General features: G+C 38.7%; 2 protein-coding genes across 2 annotated transcripts; one reads left to right on the top strand and one right to left on the bottom strand.

Annotated features, from left to right (window-relative positions):
* Window positions 1-1,356: 1,356 nt before the first annotated feature.
* Window positions 1,357-2,367, top strand: LOC132062431 (GRIP domain-containing protein C119.12-like). The gene is made up of 3 exons (XM_059455006.1): window positions 1,357-1,542; window positions 1,660-1,809; window positions 1,861-2,367. Exons 1-3 carry the CDS (start codon window positions 1,357-1,359, stop codon window positions 2,365-2,367), a joined length of 843 nt encoding a protein of 280 aa, XP_059310989.1.
* Window positions 2,368-16,880: 14,513 nt separating this feature from the next.
* Window positions 16,881-17,754, bottom strand: LOC132062433 (uncharacterized). Its single transcript, XM_059455007.1, has 2 exons — window positions 17,424-17,754; window positions 16,881-17,335 (listed from the first exon to the last, which is right to left on the bottom strand). The coding sequence occupies exons 1-2, from the start codon at window positions 17,752-17,754 to the stop codon at window positions 16,881-16,883; spliced, it is 786 nt and encodes a 261-aa protein (XP_059310990.1).
* Between the last annotated feature and the right edge of the window lie 1,902 nt (window positions 17,755-19,656).

The following is a 19,656-nucleotide window of genomic DNA, read 5'->3' on the forward strand; positions in this document are numbered from 1 at the left end:
AAGCAATATAAACACGAAAAACAATAAGGTACAAGTCAACACGAATCCATAACTACAAGCAAGTCACCACCTATGTTATAGCATCTAAACCCAATTGTGCCAAGTATCAATCTAACAATTCTAAACCAGTATATCACAATTGATAGTCCCAAGTGCATTCGTGTTTGATGATTGTTAAACTGTTTTAGAACCAGACAGAGACATGGTCTGTAATCTGCTCTCTATGCACCATGCTCTATTGGAAGAGATGTTCGTAAAGCCGATCCACTTGCTGCACACAAGTACAGCTGTGAGTTGGCCCATGCTTTAGGTTAAAATTGAAGAGTGGTCTATTTTCATCCCATAAGATCCCACTATATATACAACATGATGACAATATATTTGGTAGACTTGAAAACCTAATCTAAAATCGTGCAAAGCTGCCGACACAAGTTCTCAAGAACAACGTCACCTACAAGTTGAAGAACCTGATCCAGATATAAAATTTAGTCTATGTTCTTTAGGTTGTTGTAAATCTTTATTCATTTGTGCTTAAATTGTAAGCATACTCTTCTGTGTTAAGAAGTTATTTGTAGGTGGTTTGAAAAGTCTCAAAGTGTACTTGCTGGAAGTATGTTTCCGCAAGCTTTTGAGTTGTACACTAGGCTAGAGTTAGTCTAGGTGTATTAGTGGTCATTGACTAGAGTTAGTCAAGTAGTGGTGCTTGTAATCGGAGTATTACAAGGGTGGAGGGACTACGGGGTTAGTTCCTAGGTTGCACAAGCGTTATTGTAAGGGTGAGGGATTATAGGAATTAATTCCTAGCTTACGATAGAGTTGTAACCTGAAGTTGCTTGTGTAGTGGAGTTGAACTCCTAGTGGGGTAGGTCATAGTTTTTAATCCTTTGAGCAAGGAGTTTTCCACGGTAACATCTTGCCTTCTTTACTTACTGCATTGCATAAGGGAACCAGTACACAACCAGGTCCCTCATACATTATTTGGTAGACGCACAGCAAGCATCAGTTGGTATCAGAGCAGGTTCTTTCTAAAAGGTTAACACCTAGAAAGGATCCTCTTCATGGCTAGCTCGTCAAGCCAAACGAAGGGTGAGTGTTTCGAAACCACCAAGATTCGATGCTATGTAACACTATGACTGGTAGAAGGCTAAGATGTAAGAATTCATCCTTTGTTGAGGACCCAGAGCTATGGGAAATTATCTCAGATGGCCTTCTAACTCCTGCACAAGATATTTGTTCTCTGCAAAAGGATAAAAAAGCTAAAATGATTCTTCTTCAAAGCATTGGATCAGGTCAATACAGCTTAGTTGCCTTTTGTAAGACAACAAAGGATATCTGAGGCTCTCAAAAGCACACACAATGGATTTGACAAGCTCAGTACAAAGTTTGAACCTCTCTAGAAAAAAAATTGGCGAAATCGTGCAAGATCTAGCAAGGAGAAAGTTGAAAGAAGAAGAGAGTCTGAACCACAAGGCAGCTGCTGAAAGTAACTCAAGTGAGAAGGAGTCTGACCCTGACTATTTAAATCAAGGACGCAAGAAGAGAGTTTGAAGAAATGGTCAGTCTCGAAAAGAAAACTCAGAAAAATCAAGAGAACAACGCTGCTCTTTCAAGTGTGGGAAACCTGGCCACATTATTAAAACTTGTCCCTCTCACAAGCAGAGTGGCTGGAAGGATATCTTCGATAAATCTAAAGATGAGAATGTCCAAAGCAAAGTGCTCATGATAAATGACAATGAGACCTCTAAAAGTGAATCAACATGTGCACTCATGGCCAGATATGATTCGGACAGTGAAGATGAAGATGCTGAGGTAAATTTCTTTGAACTTTAGAAGAACTTCAAAAATTACTCTCAAACAAAGTTGATGTCCTTGGAAAATGCTCTAATCGATGTCTTTCATAGTCTTGTTAAAGAAAAGAGCTCTCTCTATGAGGAAATCAATGGGTTGGAACTTGAAATAGATGATATGGGCGCATCCATTACAGATCTTAAAAATCAAATTGCTGAAGTGACAAGAGAAAACTCTCTGTTAAAGAATCAAAAGAAGCAATGGATAAACACTCCAAAAGAAAAGGAAGAAGCCTGTGAGGCTCAACCTGAATTGGAGTATGAGATTCAGAAATTCAAAGTGAAGTTCACTTCTACACTAGAAAAGAATAGACAACTACAGGAGGATCTAAAAGAGATTAGTATTTCTCTGAACAAATCTCTAAATTGGTCCTGGTCAATGAATGAGACTGCTCCTACAGTCATGATTGAGTGTGAAGGCAAGAAAAAAATTGACGTTCAGGACGGTAAAACTCCTAACAATCCTGTTAAAAAAATTAATGCTAAGAGTGGAAGTCATCCGAATACACACAATGCTTAGAGAAATTGCCACAAGGATGCCTTCAGAATTAGACATCAGTATCTTCAGAAGAGAAACAAATCCATCAAATGGAAGCTCAAAATGAAGGGACCTGGTCTCTGGGAGAGGAAGAAAGTGATGCCTGCATGGACAAAGAAGAATCTGATTCATCCGTTTTATCATGATAAGGGACACAAATTAGTTTGTGTTCCTAAGTCTGATAAATAATTCTGCCGAAAGGCTTGAGTGAGAGGAGGCAGTAAAAAAGGATACTCTATGTGGCTCAAATATTAGACTGCACCGAACAAAAATAAATCAAGTTCTTGTTCTCACTCAAGACCTACCAAAATGAGAGTGTATCTTTTGGATTGTGGGAAAGGTGGATATACACTCTCCCATATATACGAAATTTGTTGTGCTCTCCCAAAAGGTTCTTCTATATAATTGGCAATGATAAGAGTAAAGGTACACACACAGGGAAATACTAGGATGATTAAAGTATTGAAGAACTTATTTTTTTCAGAGTTCATGCTGATTCTCGTTTGTCGACGGACCTGGTTCCCTAGACACAGGTTAGTAGTTCTTCAGTACTAATATGTCTTTAAATTGATAAAGGGTGCCATTTCATTAAACTCTTTCTTTATATCAACCTTGCTGATCCAAAACACCCCATCTACCTGAACCAACCTAGTTGAAAAAGAAAAGTTCTCCTCGCCAATCAATATCGGTTCGCCGCTGACTTCCCTTAACTAAAAGGCTCCCTTCCCACTCTTTCTTGAACTCTCCGACTATTCTCTCTCTAGAACTCTTAGTGAAGAACTCTGGGCTTCCACCTCCTTCTCTCTCGGTTCGATCATGTCTCAAAATGAATTTTTGACCATGCCTGAAATAAAGATTGCTCTCTCACCCTCTAAAAGCCCAATCTCATCAGACCCAGAGCCTCAATCCTCTTTCCCAAAATTCCTTAGTTTGTCAAATCAAGATCCTTCCATCACTCCCTCTAAATCTAAAATTTCAGATTCCCCCACGACTCATAAGAGTCAGATTCCTAATTTTTTTTTTTATCTTTTTCAAAAAATCCTCCTTCTAAACCTACTATGTCTGTCGTGGAAGATCTTCAATACATTGAGGACTTCGAAGAAAATGAAAAAAAGGTTGAGGACACAGAGGATCAAGTCAGTGCAAAGGAACATATCTCCGTTGATGGAAATAAAATCTCTAAGGAAAACTTAAAGACACATGGAATGGCGGAGAAGGGAGCAGAGAGTGAGATGTGTTGTGATGATGTTGTTAAACTAGTGGAAAAAGACAACGGTGGAAGTCAGAAAGCAAAATTGTACAGAAGAAAGTTTACAGAGGAATCTGGTCCCTCTACTCAGGAAAAGTCAAAGGAGACTAGAGGGAAAAAGAGAATAGTGTTCTTTGAGAAAAAGGCTCATCAATGAGAAAATTAATCTACCGGAGAATATCGTGGTTGCCGAAGTCGAGAGAAAGAAAGAGAAAACTCCTACTTAGGAGAATAGAAACTCCAAGGAAAGAAGAAATGAACAAGAAAAAGCATCTGAGAAGAAGGATGCACATTCCAAAGAAAAGGGGAGATCCTCATCTTCTAGGAAAAGAAAAGCCAGTTCAAAAGGATTACTTAATTACTCTGCAAAAAGATAAAGGCTCAAAAAATTAGAACTGCAGAGGCTAGAGAATCTGAGGAAGCAAAAAGTGCTACTTGGGAGAGTGTTTGATGAAAAGATCACTGAGTACAATGGAATGAATGAATTAGTAGTGATCGTCGAGTTCTAACAGTGGAGTCATCTTTTTGTTGCTCCGGGACCAAAAGTATTTGGCAGAGAAGTAAAGGAATTTTATAAAAATCTCTACTGTTCTGATGACTACACCACCTTGATATCTTATGTGAACGGATCTGAGATTAAATTGGATAAAGTAAGGCTGAGCAATATCCTCGATGTACCTACCGATGGAATAAAGTTCGTGGAGGGAACAACCACTTAAGCCTTCAAGGATTTGATTGTTAAGCTCGAAGGAACAACCGTTGTCGAATGGCTCTTCAAAAAATAACTCAAGCCTAAATATCAGCTTCTGTTCAAGCTTGTTAACAAAGTGTTGCTGCCAAGAACTGAGGGGAGAAGCAAAGCTTTTATCACCGACCTATGTCTCCTTGAAGCTCTAGCAAATTATCAATCCATTAGCCTCCGTCTCTAATGTTGAGCACATGATTAAGGTCGTACATACCAACAAATTTAGACATGGTCTTCCTTATGGTTTATTCTTAACAAAGATCTTTGAACAGTTTAGAGTGACAATTGGCAAGGCCACAAAGGGAACGCAGAACCAGATGATCACTATAACCATATTGGAGGAATGTGAATTTATACCCAAGAGGGGTGGGGTTGGACCTACTTTGACTATTTTAAGTTTAATTGATGCTCAAGAAAAAGCAACTGTTGAAATTGCTAGGCTACGAGCTGAAGATGTTCTCTTGAAGACTCAGTTAATTGAGGAACCTGATCCCTACGCTAAACAAGAAGCTGCAAACACAAGGCTGAAGGCTGAAAATGAAAAGTTAAGACAACAGATTGATGAGATTAAAGATCAGCTAGTCAGCGATCAGCGGGCAGCCAGCTTATGTTTGGACAATCTCATCAAGGCTTTTTCCTGTGTCTCTTAGCCCTATTAATTCCATGATCTTCACATCTCCAGGCTTATATCTTCTTCTCGCTATCTTTCAATCTCTCAAGTTTCCCTCTCTGATCTTCCTCATTGACACTGGCTCTCTTTAGCGTTTTAATTATCATATGTTGTATCTGCAAAACTGCTCTGTATGTTGCTTTAAACTATTATTGATAATGACTTGCTCTGGCTTTTTCTCTGTAAAGGAAATTACGGCAACATATACAACATGATGACAACATATTTGGTAGACTTGAAAACCTAATCTAAAATCGTGCAAAGCTGCCGACACAAGTTCTCAAGATCTCTCAAGAACAAAGTCACCTACAAGTTGAAGAACCTGATCCAGATACAAAATTTAGTCTATGTTTTTTAGGTTGTTGTAAATCTTCATTCATTTGTGCTTAAATTGTAAACCTACTATTCTGTGTTAAAAAGCTGTTTGTAGGTGGTTTGAAAAGTCTCAATGTGTACTTGCTGGAAGTGTGTTTCTGCAAGCTTTTGAGTGGTAGAATAGGCTAGAGTTAGTCTAGGTGTATTAGTGGTCCTTGGCTAGAGTTAATTAAGTGGAGGTGCTTGCAATCAGAGTATTGCAAAGGTGGAGGGCCTATGGGGTTAGTTCCTAGGTTACATAAGCATTATTGTAAGGGTGAGAGATTATGGGAGTTAATTCCTAGCTTACGATAGAGTTGTAACTTGAAGTTGCTCGTGTAGTAGAGTTGAAATCCTACTAGGTAGGTCATGATTTTTAATCCCGTGAGTAAGGAGTTTTTCACGGTGACATCTTACCTTCTTTACTTACTGCATTGCATAAGGGAACTGGTACACAGCCAGGTCCCTCATACATTATTTAGTAGACACACAGCAAGTATCAACAATCATATCGCAGAAAACCAAGGGGTACAATGCAATGCAATAATGTATGAATGATGAATGCAATGCGTAAGCACCATACACATGCACTCCGACAGATGGAACATCACATCTCGATAGCACAACCCATGGGGGACCCGCGAAGTCCATGTACCACTCGTCCTGGCAACGACCTCGGCGACGAACACTCTCTCAATCCCGGTAAGAGACCTCGGGCATTGAGCACTCATTTGTTCCCGGCAATAGACCTCGAGCAACGTAAACTCATTTCGCTCCGATAAATGACCTCAGATCACAGACTCTAATCTCTCTTTTACGCTCTCCGACAAAGACCTCGGTGGCTACACTCTCTCACTTATCATCATCAGTAATATACAAGGCAATACCAATGTATCATGGAAATTGTAATGACCCGTTTGGTCGTTATTGTTTTTTTGATGTTTTTGACCCTTTCCTGAGCTTGTTTAGCTCACATTTGACCGATGAGACCGTTGACGCACTTCCCGAGGTCTGTGGATATGATTTGGGTGACTTTGTGGGAAATTTAAGCTTAAAGCGAAAAGAGTTGACTCAAGGTTGACTTTTGGATAAATCGACCTTTTTTGGGAATCCGTCGATTTTGAGAGGTGCGGATTGTCATTTAGAACTTGCGGGTTTGTTTGGTTTGGTTCCCAATGCACTCAGGTGCATTTTGGGACTTATGTTGGAAAGTTAATATTAGGTCGCTCGGGGTTGACTCTGTCAACGAGACATCCGTTGGAAATTCCGAGTGCGCGGGTGCGTTCGTAGCGTGATTTTATGTACATCTTCATATCTTGTTTGCGAGCAGATGATTTCGGAAGAGTCTCGAGCCAAAAATCAGAAAATTTGGTGTCTAGTTCTGGTGAACTTCTTCGTGCTCGTAAAGAAGGGGGACGCGATCAGGCCAGCGAGAAAGGTGGGGCCTCGAAATTGCATGGTGGGGGCTCGCGATCTCGTGGAGGCGCGTTGGTGAGAGGGGTTTACCACTGTGCTTCGCTATCGCATGATGTCGCACCGCGATCGCCATGAGGGCACTGTAGCTCTGTGTTAGAAAAACCCTAGGATCCGAGAGTTGCTTCCAGGTACCAATTTCCAAGTCATTGAGCTCGTTTAGGTGAAGACTCTAAGAGTTTTTGATCATCGAAGTTTGAGGGTAATTTCCCTAATCTTAATCTCTTTCATTTGCCTTTTCTAAGTAAGAATTCATAGTAGTAAATCCATAGAGCTTGGAAGAATAAGAGAGGGTTTTGTGGGTTCTTCATTCTAAGCTATTAAATCTTGAATTATTGATTGGGTTATCTTCATTAAGCATGGAATTGATGATTAGAATCTATTATTGCATGATTCCTTCCTAATTAGTGGCTAATTTATGAAATTGGGAGTTAGGGGTTATACTCAAATTTGGGAGTTTTGACTAGAGTCCGAATTTAAGTGATTTGTTTGTTCTTCTAGCTTATAATTGATGGGATTTGATCACCTAGAACATTAATGTCATGTTAAGACTTATAAATTCCTAATTTCATCTCGTTAGTTCATAAATCCCATTTCTTGGATTAAGATTTGGGGGTTAAATAGGAGTTTTGTTATTTGAGTGCCTTCTTCTTGATTCTAATTCCATATTCGGATTAGGCTAAACTTTCATTACTTTGAGGCGTAGCGAAAGGCCAAGGCCTAAGATTGACACTTCGAGACTTCGTTTATCTTATGGCGAGACTTCAATTAGCAAAGCGTATGTTTAGATGCTATTGTCGGAGAATGCATGTAAACCTTTGGGTATGAAGTTGGGTTGGATATTGTCTTAGGTTAGGTCTTGTTGTGTGATTTGGGGGCTAGGCACCTGTCACGACCCAACTCCGTAGGCCGCGACACGTGCCCTAGTTGAGCACTCGTACGTACCTTAACCTAAGTTAGCAAAATATTAAAAATAAACAGAAATAATAATTTAACAAGGACAAGTGGGCATGCCGCACGAAGTCGATAAGGCCGTCACAAAGCATAGATAAACTCTAAACGTACGCAAATCTCACGAAACATATACGTAACCCACACCACATGTCTACGTACCCTCATGCGAACAAAAACATAATCATATGACGGACGGGGGCCCCGCCGTACCCGTAATAAGTACGTACATATGCAGCGAGAGAATTTTATACCAAAATACGGGCTCCGGACAAAGGAGCACTTCATAGCTGTGTAGAAAACCTAGGCGAGCGGATCAGCGAACCAAACATCTGTACCTGCGTGGCACGAAACGCAGCCCCCGAAGAAAGGGGGTCAGTACGAAAAATGTACTGAATATGTAAAGCAAGAGGTCGAAATAAATAAAGCTAAAATCGAACGTAATGCGGAATACAAACGAAATGCATAGGTAATCAAAATGCGTATCGAAAACATACGTAATGCGTACGCAAAACATATGCAAAAGCCGGCCCCGCTACGGGACTCGGTGAACAGAAAGTAGGCGCCCTTCTCCGGCGCCATAACACAAGATACTTCGTAGTAGGAAATATCTCCGAAACAAATCATAACATACCAAGTGGCCACATCAGAACATAATCAGCATAAGCGTACATGGCACATCATACACCACAACCCATGTACGTATATACCGCCCTCACACCGGGGCGCGGCGAACAATGCAGAGAAATACGCTTGAGAACATATCCTGGCCCGGGCTCACTCCGGGGGAAACATTGAGGCATCCACAAGTAGAGTAGTGAGAAACTAAATGCAATAAAAATGACATATATATTTCCGAGACTCAATGAGGCATATCGAATAACGAATCAAATCAATGAAATCGGACTGAGTCATAATACGTACCTTTCGGACATCACGGCGGATTTCCTCAAATAAAACTTTCAGAGTCGAAGTACATATCAAAACATTTCATAGGGCTTGATGGAATATTTAAAATGATTTTTGTTTAGTAGTTAAAACATTCTTTGAAAGCCGCTCGAAGACAAATCGTAAGTACAAGAGAATAAAATCAAAAAATAGTGGGCCCACCTCGGTCAATTGAGGTGGCGGGCGTAAATTACATATGTTAAACTCATAACGTCACTTACAAGGATATTAGGACAATCGAAATGCATTTATACAAGTTTTAGGGGTTTAAACAATTTTTCTAACTATTCGCAAAATATTTGGTTCAATTCGACCGAATGAAAAAGGGCATCTTTGGACGTGGATTCCGAGGAGTAGAGGTGCCCCCGAGGTCCAAAGTCAAGCCTAATGCATCTAAGACGTGCCAATAGAAGAAATGGGAGAGCTTTACATACCTTTCCGCTCTTCACGATTGCCAAAAATCAAATCCCGTTTCGTCGAAAATCTGCAAATGGTCATCTTTACCAGTCACTATTCATGCAAGCTGACATTTCAATCTTTGGCTTCTATTTGGCTACCAAAATTTCGGCAGCACTTCCCCTATAAATACGACACCCCGAGATTCAACTCGGCTCAAAATGATCAACAACAACCCAACAACAACACCAAGAACATCAATAACCGCAACACAACACAATATAACATAACTAGCCAACCTTTCGACATAATGCAATAATTTCCATTCCAACTTCACATGTTCAACCCAACACCCTCATACTTACATTCATTATTAACCAAAATCATTACCATGCCATTCGGAAGCATGTCATATCATTTCTACAATATATACACAAGCTATACAAAATATACAACTTTTCACCAAAGTCATAATTTATCCAAATCTTCTAGTTTTTAACATACATATTCATAACATATTTCCATCTTCCAAATTTATCAACAATCATCATAATTCACACCTTAACAACTTAATTATCATAAGGTCATAAAATCATACTTAAACAACATGAGCTTCAACACTCCATTTCAATGCAAACTTACGTCATTTTCCCTTCATTTACATTACAAGATTCACAACAATACAACCAACTTATTAGGCAAAGATAATTCACTTCCATTCCGATTCTCCATACTACACGGCCACACCCTACATTTCCATATTCCATCAAATTCATCCATCTTTCATTTCCAATATAAATTCCATCATAAGCACAACTAAAATACAACATAAAACTCAACATAATTACACTACACATATTCGGCCACATACATACATTCATATTCACCATGCAAACTTCCATATTCTCATAATTTCTACTTATTTCCATATGCCACAACACAAACAAACCTTCAAAACATAATTAGAAAAGATGAATTCTTACCTTCCTTTTCAAGTTTCTTCACTTCACCAATTCATCCAAACGACGAAACCAACGGGTTATCTTCCGAAATAATTGCACCACGTTGTAGAGGGACCTTGAATTAGCATGAAAACCACAAGAAACGAATTTTGGAATCAAGATTTTGAGGGTGAAATCTCACCCATGGCAACCGAATGCCTTCTTTTTTTTCTCTTGTTTTCTTGTTTTTCTCCTTCTTTGTCAAGTCTTGAAAATTCTAGAGAATTATCATGAATTGGTCCCTTTATATTAACTTGTTGGTCACATGATTAATCATGTGACCAACTCATTAAACTTAGTCCAAACAAAGGCCATGGCCGGCCACCCTTTGGGTTGGGCTTGGCTTATTTATTTTTTCCATTTCCAAGCCCAACTACTTAGTCCATATTTTTGGTGACTCATGAAACCATTTTCCGACATTCCAATTTTGCCCTTAGTCTTTTCCGATATTTCCACATCTACATTTTCCGTAGCCAACTCATGAACCAAACAAAATCAATACATTACAATGTCCTTAACCTTCCTTGATATTTCCGCGTCAATATTTCCTTAAACATCCCATGCACACTAAGTAGAATCCCATTAGAACCTTAATTCCTACCATTCCGACTTGTTTCTAATTTTTCCGAATTCACATAAAATGCGAGGTGTAACAGCACCCCGTTGCATTGTTGACTTATCTTGTTCTATTTACTTAATGGCTCGTTGCCACGTTGAGACATCGGATACTGGTGATTAGTGATATATCATGGCTATGATATTGCGGAACTTTACTTGATTGATATTGAGATGGGAATTGTGATTCTGTTGTGGCTTATTGTGTAGCCTTATTATTGTTATTACTTGCTTGCCATGTGTGGTACTGTTGGGATTGAATTAGTTGTTGATATTACGTTGCATCCTATTCGTACTTATTTCCATGATACATTGATATTGGATGGTTATGGTACTAATGATGATACCACTTACGAAACAAAAGCTAATTTCACACTTACAACGTTTAGAAGAAATTTATGCCAAAAGATATTCACAAAAATATTTAATAGCGGAGATAGGCCCATGTGAAAAAGGGTTGAAAGTGCGACATATTTTTTTTACGTTGTACCCTCCTAAAAATTTCTTAGATGAAATACAATATCAGAATATCAATTTAAAATCGTAATGCCCTTCTCAAATAGTCAACACATTTAAGAAACTTCGTTTTGAAATTATATTTTCAAATCAACACCACTGTGGGTCCACAAGATACATGAAACCCAAACTTGCGATTATCACAGAAACTAGTATCTTCCTTTGTAAATAATTACAAGGCAAAATGTAAACCCAGTACATGGAATGACTTGGGTTGAAAGCACACCCTAATATAGCAAAACAAGTCACCAAGTTCAAGCTACTAGCATATGGTCTTGTGTCCAACAAGCCTCCAAAATTTCATACATAAGTGTTACATATGGATCATGTACAAGTCCCTAAAAATTAACAAGACCTAGATGCATATGCAAATGTGATCTTTATTAAGGCTCCCAAAAAGTCTACTCCAAATGGCCATCTTCAAATCTCTTCCTGTACATTACCTACGATAGAAAACAACTATCGCTAAGCATAAAGCTTAGTGGTGTATAAACTTTGGGCTTGGAGCCATTAGATTCTCCAACCCCTTATCCGTCGTAGGTAGCTCAATGAGATAAAAATAAATCAAGTAACCAAGTATATCGAAAGTATCAAATACCAAACCTTGAAGAGTTTCAAAATATCGATATCAATATTCGAAGGCTCAAGTGTCAAGAAAGCTTATAATTCAATTCAAGAGAGTTTGTCAAATAACCAATTTTGCCCAATTTTTACGTCATGCCATCACACCAAGTACAATCAATATCAAGATGGAACGAAGCCCCAAATGAAGAAGGTTCATCACCCAATACTCAAGAGAATCAAGAGCCATGTTGAAAGTGGCTTTCCACTCGTACTCGAAAATGGACGAAAATCCATCATCAAGACGAAATGTAAATCCAAAGTCAAGATGGGCAAGATCCGAATCAAGAGGCATGCTGATATCAGTGACAAAGTCACCCTAACAAGAAGGACAAAGTCCCAACAAGAATGCAAAATGATCAAGCAATTCGTACAAGTGGGCGATTTAGCGAAAGTTTTGCAATACTTGAGATAATAACCATACAATGATATAAGGTGAAGAGTAAGGAAACAACCCATCAAGATACTTCAAAACTTCCAGAAAATAAAGATATTTCAAGTTCAAGTTTATACACAAATCTTGGCGTTTTACCACACAGTAAGTTCTACCACAACTCGAGGAGTTCAAATCGTCTGCGCCATAGACCAACCAAAGTCCACTTCGTCAAACAATTCCTCTTACCTTGTACAAGATCATATATACCTTAAATACATAATCAAATATCTACCTAAGTTCAATAGGTTCAACACGTCGAAACTAAACATGAAATCAGTGAAAATAACCCTAAACTATCAAAATAGGAATTCTGGACAAGATTTCTCGTCTTGTATCAGGCTCGCTCAAAGGGGGTAAACAACAAAAATAGACTTTGTGGCCTTAATGAAAGTTGTGCATACATGTCTTGGGGTTTCAGAGAAATTTAAATCACTCCTATAGCAATTTTGTACTTCAAGATAGGCTCAAAATACTAACAGTAGTACATGTAGGGTTTGCAAAACAGAAATCTGGGCAGCACCTTCCCTGCACTTCATCACCCTTTTCGAGTAAATACAAGCAAAACTAGGTTTTGGAGCCTGAACTAAAGTTGTAGGGCTATGAAATAGATTTCTAGAACAACTTGAATCACTTAAAACTAAGCTTTATACAAGGAATTATGCTGAAAACACTAACAACAGTCCAGTTCAAAAACGGGCTTGTAACTTACCTCAATCGTGTGAAGTTGTTTGGGACTCAACCGAAGCAAGTCTTGATGATTGATTTAGAGGATGAATATTATGAGAGGAGAGAGGTTTTGGTGTTTTATTTCCTTGGAGAAAAATGAATTTGGGGGGGGGGGGTGTGGTGGAGAGGATAAGAGCTAAAAGGGTATATATCTTACTTGGGATAAGGATGAAAAAAAGTTGGGGGGGGGGGCTGCCCACTTTTTATATATATCTAATCCATTTAATAAATTACTAAGATAATCATAGTAGGAGTAGTTTATATAACTACACCATAACACTTCAAACAAGTTTCAAATGTCATCAAGTTCACATTCAGGAAGTGCGAAGTAAAATATACCCTTACCATCAAGATATGGTCAATCAAAAATTCAAGACTTAGCTTAAAAAAATTTGGGGTGTTACAACTCTCCCCCCTTAAGAAATTTCGTCCTGAAATTTACCTCATACGAGCCTCAAAACAACTGTGGATATTGAATTCGCATATCCTCTTCTCGCTACCAGGTAGCTTCTTTGCCAGAATGATTTCTCCGAAGTACTTTTACTAAAGGAATTTTCTTGTTTCTAAGCTCTTTTGTCTCATGCGCCAAGATTTGGATAGGTTCCTATTCATATGTCAAGTCAGGGCTGACCTCAATGGATTCAACAAGAAGAACATGAGATGGATCTGAGCGATATCTTCTAAGCATAGAAACATGGAAGACAATGTGGATCTTATCTAACTCCGGTGGAAGAGCTAGTTTATATGCAACTGGACCAACTCTCTCAAGTACTTCATATGGTCCAATAAATTGAGGACTAAGTTTTCCTTTTTGGCCAAATCTCATAATCTTCTTCCATGGAGAAACCTTTAAAAATACCTTATCTCCCACTTGATGTTCACTTTCACGCCTCCTAAGATCAGCATAAGACTTTTGTCTAACCGAGGCAATTTTTAGATGATCCTTGATGATTTTTACCTTATCTTCAGTTTGTTGCACAATCTCAGGACCAACCAATTTCCTTTCACCAACTTCACTCTAACAAAGAGGAGTTCTACACTTTCTCCCATATAATGCTTGGTACGGAGGCATGCTAATACTTGATTGGTAACTATTACTGCAAGCGAATTCTATCAAGGCTAGGTGTCTATCCCAACTACTCTCAAATTCCATAATGCAAGCTCGAAGCATATCTTCCAAGATTTGAATCACCCTCTGATCGTCGTCCGTCCGAGGATGGAAAGAAGTACTAAAGTTCAACCTAGTGCCCAAAGCTTCTTGCAAGCTAGTCCAGAATCTGGATGTAAACCTTTGGTCTCGGTCAGATACAATAGAAATAGGAACTCCTTGCAGCTTCACAATCTCATTAACGTACAATTCTGCTAAATGTTCAAGTGGGTAGTCCATTCTGATGGCCAAGAAATGAGCACTTTTGGTTAGCCTATCAACTATAACCCAAATTGCATCATGATTTCTTTGAGTGCATGGAAGCCCCGTAAACAAAGTCCATAGTTATTCTTTCCCATTTCCACTGTGTATCGATAAGGGTTGTAACAAACTAGTTAGGACTTGATGCTCGTCCTTTATTTGTTGACAAACTAAGCATTTAGAAATAAATTCCGCAATGTCTTTCGTCATACCATTCCACCAGTAGTGTTCTTTGATGGTTTGGTACATTTTAGTACCTCCAGGGTGCATTGCATATGGTGAAGTATGTGCTTCATTCAAAATTTCTTTCCTCAAGTTGTCATCTTTTGGAACACATAACCTATTTCGATAAAATAGAACACCATCCTCCCTTAAATTAAAATCAAGCTTTCCTCCAGCTTTGAACTTCTTTGATCAATTTCACAAGCTTCTCATCTAACTTTTGTGCTTCTTTTCACCTGTTCAAGTAGAATCGGCTTGACTTGCAAACTAGCAACAAATAGAGCCATCAGAATTAAATGCAAGACAAGCATTCATGGCTCTCAATTCAAGAAATACAGCCAAAGGACTTAGAGGCAAAGTAGCAAAGGCTTTGCGACTTAGAGCATCTGCAACCACATTGGCTTTACTCGGATGATAGTCAATGATACAGTCTTAATCTTTAATCAGTAAATATGTGACGCTTTTCGCCATATAAGTAATGCCTCCAAATTTTCAAAGCAAACACTATGGCAGCGAGCTCAAGGTCATGAGTAGGGTAGTTCAATTCATGTGGTTTCAATTTTCAAGAGGCATACGCAACCACTTTCCCTTCTTGCATCAGGACACAACCCAAACCATGATGAGAAGCATCACTATATATCACATACTCTTTCCCTTCAGTTGGTAGAGTAAGTATAGGGGCTTATGTCAATAAGGATTTGAGATTTTCAAAGCTCTTTTGGAATTTATCATCCCATACGAACTTGACATCCTTCCTCAAGAGTTTAGTCAAAGGAGAGGCTATAATGGAGAAGCCTTTGACAAACCTTCTATAGTATCCCGCTAAGCCCAAGAAACTTCTTAGTTCAGTTGGACTTTTAGGCGGTTTCCATTCAACAATAGCTTGAATCTAACTAGGATCCACCTTCACACCTTCAGCTGACACAACATGTCCCAGAAATGCCACTTCACCAAGCCAAAATTCATATTTGGAAAGCTTAGCATAAAGCCTTTTCTCTTCCAAAATTTGCAAAACCATCCGGAGATGCTTTTCATGATCTTCACTATTCTTGGAATATATTAAAATATCACCTATAAAGACCACCACAAATTGATTAAGATAAGGCTTAAACACGCGATTCATCAGATCCACGAATGCCGCAGGAGCATTCATCAACCCGAATGGCATCACCAAAAATTCATAATGACCATATCGAGTCCTAAAGGCAGTTTTAGGGACATCTTGTTCACTTACCCACAATTGGAAATACCCAGACCTCAAGTCAATTTTTGAGAACAACCTAGCACCCTTTAGCTGGTCAAATAAATCATCAATCCTAGGTAGTGGATATCTATTCTTAATTGTTACCTTGTTCAGTTGCGGGTAATCAATACAAAGCCTAAGAGTTCCATCTTTCTTTTTCACAATAAAACAGGAGCTCCCCAGGGAGAAACACTTGGGTGAATAAAACCTTTCTCAAGAAGTTCTTGCAATTTAATTTTCAACTCCTTCAATTCTGTTGGAGCATTCGATAAGGAGTTATAGAAATAGGAGTAGTTCCAGGAATAACCTCTATAGGAAATTCACTTCCCTTTCCGGGGGTAATCTAGGAAGATTTTCAGGGAAAGCATCAGGAAATTCAAATACAACCGGTATATCCTTAAGGTTTGGACTTTCCAGGTGCGTATCAAATATATGAGCAAGATAAGCTTCACAACCCTGACTAACCATCTTTCTTGCCACAAGCGCAGAGATAATATTAGATGTCAATGATCTTTCACCTTGAACAATGATGTGTGAAAATGAAGGAGCTCTAAAGGTCACATGCTTCGACCTACAATCAACTACCACATGGTATCTATGAAGCCAATCCATACCGATGATGACATCATAATCTTGGAAAGGCATTTCAATCAAATCAGCAAGGAAGACTAGATTTTGAATCACCAAGGGACAACCTCGATAGATTTGATTTCAAACAACCTGTTGACCCAAAGGACTTTGGACAAGCACACCACAATCAAGTCTCTGATTTCACATTTTTAGGAAAAATCAATGATGAGCAAACATAGGAATGTGTAGAACCAGATCAAATAATGTAACAACACATAAGCCAAATAAGTGAAATTTACCAACAACCACATCTGCTCCATCTTGGTCATCCCTCTGTCTCATAGCATAAGCTCATGCTGTAACTCTTAACCCACTAGCTTGATTGGCTCCACCTGCACCTGTTGCTTGTATGTTTCTAGATCTTGCACCTCTATTCCCTTGAGAAGGAGTGGTAATAGGTTTCTGAACTGAGCCTTCCGTACGCGGAGAAGAAGTAGGGTTAGGATTAGGATAATCCTTCACTTTATGATCGAGGCTCCCACAATTAAAATAAGCACCAGAAGCTCTCCTACAAGTACCAGAGTGATTCTTTCCACATTGTGCACAAGTGGGTATACGACTCTTGCCTTGGCCATAGCTTGGAGTGCTAGCAGTAGAGAAATTTGATCTATTTTGCTTACCGGGCTGACTTGTGAACACCACCGGCTTTGGAATTGTCAAACCTTCCCCTTTTAGATGGACCTCCTTAATGTGCATCAGCTTTTCTGAACTTATTTTCATTTCTACTAGCTTGTTCCTTGTCGATCCTTTCCCAAGTAAGAGTAGCTGAAACTAATTTACAAAAGTTTTCATGTTGTAGGACCGCCGTAAATTTTCTGATGGAATTATTCAAACTGTCTTCGAATCGCCTGCACTTATCTTTTTCGTTATTAATAATACCGCCAGCATAACGAGAAAGCCTGAGAAACTTCTGTTGGTATTCAGCAATAGACATACTCCCTTGCTCTAGATTCAAGAACTCCTTTTTCTTTACATCATTATAAGCAGGTGGGACATACTTCATATGAAATTCTTTCACAAAATCATTCCAAGTAAGAACAGGAGGTTTTGCCTTGGCATTCGGTACACTTACCCACCAGTCATAAGCATCTTTTTGTAACAGTGAGTCTGCATACTTAAATTTGGCAGTGTCTGAACACTCTAATTGCTCAGATACTCTTTCCATGCGCTCCAATCACTGCTCGGCATCCGTAGGATCAACAGTGCCTTCAAACTTAACTCCACCCATTTTTCTCATTTTCTCAAAGTTCATTTCATTAGGTTCGGGCATTATTCTAGCCATGTGACGAAAGAAATCAGCCATTTGTTGAAAAGGAGGATCAACAGCAGGAGTATTATGATTCATTTGAGGATGTGGCCCAACTCTTGTACCCTGATTATTTTCCACTTCAGATCCACTAGTACGAGGAAGATTAGAATCAGAAAAATGTTGTCCAACCCCTTCTTGTAAGTGAGCTTGGGCATTAGAGTTATTTAAACCCTTACGAGCGGCTTCCATAGGTCTATTAGAGGAAGAAGAGGCCATAACTTAATTCCAACATAAGGGAAGATAACATTGCATTAGGGACATGACCATGATGCATATGCGCAATACACTCAACAAAACATGTTAAAAAAAGGAACAAGCATACAAACAAGTCACAACAAAAGTCCTAGAATCACAAACCTAGGCTCTGATACCACAACTTGTAGCATCCCCTTTGGGAGGATAACACTTACAAAACAAAAGCTAATTTCACACTTACAACGTTTAGAAGAAATTTATGCCAAAAGATATTCACAAAAATATTTAATAGCGGAGATAGGCCCATGTGAAAAAGGGTTGAAAGTGCGACATTTTTTTTTTACGTTGTACCCTCCTAAAAATTTCTTAGATGAAATAAAATATCAGAATATCAATTTAAAATCGTAATGCCCTTCTCAAATAGTCAACACATTTAAGAAACTTCGTTTTGAAATTATATTTTCAAATTAACACCACTGTGGGTCCATAAGATACATGAAACTCAAACTTGCGATTATCACAGAAACTAGTATCTTCCTTTGTAAAAAAATTACAAGGCAAAATGTAAACCCAGTACATGGAATGACTTGGGTTGAAAGCACACCCTAATATAGCAAAACAAGTCACCAAGTTCAAGCTACTAGCATATGGTCTTGTGGAAACAAGCCTCCAAAATTTCATACATAAGTGTTACATATGGATCATGTACAAGTCCCCAAAGTTTAACAAGACCTAGATGCATATGCAAATGTGATATTCACTAAGGCTCCCAAAAGGTCTACTCCAAATGGCCATCTTCAAATATCTTCCCATACATTACCTATGATAGAAAACAACTATCGCCAAGCATAAAGCTTAGTGGGGTATAAACTTTGGGCTTGGAGCCATTAGATTCTCCAATTCCCTTATCCATCGTAGGTAGCTCAATGAGATAAAAATAAATCAAGTAACCAAGTATATCGAAAGTATCAAATACCAAACCTTGAAGAGTTTCAAAATATCGATATCAATATTCGAAGGCTCAAGTGTCAAGAAAGCTTATAATTCAATTCAAGAGAGTTTGTCAAATAACCAATTTCTCCCAATATGTACGTCATGCTATCACACCAAGCACAATCAATATCAAGATGGACCAAAGCCCCAAATCAAGAAGGGTCGTCACCTAATAATCAAGAGAATCAAGAGCCATGTTGAAAGTGGCTTTCCACTCGTACTTGAAAATGGATGAAAATCCATTATCAAGACGAAATGTAAATTCAAAGTCAAGATGGGTAAGATCCGAATCAAGAGGCATGCCGATATTGGTGACAAAGTCACCGTAACAAGAAAGACAAAGTCCCAACAAGAATGCAAAATGATCAAGCAATTCATACAAGTGGGTGATTTAGCGAAAGTTTTGCAATACTTGAGATAATAACCATACAATGATATAAGGTGAAGAGTAAGGAAACAGCCCATCAAGATACTTCGAAACTTCCAGAAAATAAAGATATTCCAAGTTCAAGTTTATACACAAACCTTGGCGTTTTACCACACAATAAGTTCTACCACAACTCGAGGAGT

The sequence above is a fragment of the Lycium ferocissimum genome, chromosome 7, assembly GCF_029784015.1.
Source record: "Lycium ferocissimum isolate CSIRO_LF1 chromosome 7, AGI_CSIRO_Lferr_CH_V1, whole genome shotgun sequence".
NCBI lineage: Eukaryota > Viridiplantae > Streptophyta > Magnoliopsida > Solanales > Solanaceae > Lycium > Lycium ferocissimum.

Coding starts and splice junctions, on each gene's coding strand:
- LOC132062431 (XM_059455006.1), top strand. CDS start 1,357: ATGGATTTGACAAGCTCAGTACAAAGTTTGAACCTCTCTAGAAAAAAA. Junction 1,543..1,659: donor ATCAAGGACGCAAGAAGAGA/GTTTGAAGAAAT, acceptor TCTCACAAGCAG/AGTGGCTGGAAGGATATCTT. Junction 1,810..1,860: donor GTGAAGATGAAGATGCTGAG/GTAAATTTCTTT, acceptor TCTCAAACAAAG/TTGATGTCCTTGGAAAATGC.
- LOC132062433 (XM_059455007.1), bottom strand. CDS start 17,754: ATGGAAAGAGTATCTGAGCAATTAGAGTGTTCAGACACTGCCAAATTT. Junction 17,336..17,423: donor GTGCAGGCGATTCGAAGACA/GTTTGAATAATT, acceptor TACTTGGGAAAG/GATCGACAAGGAACAAGCTA.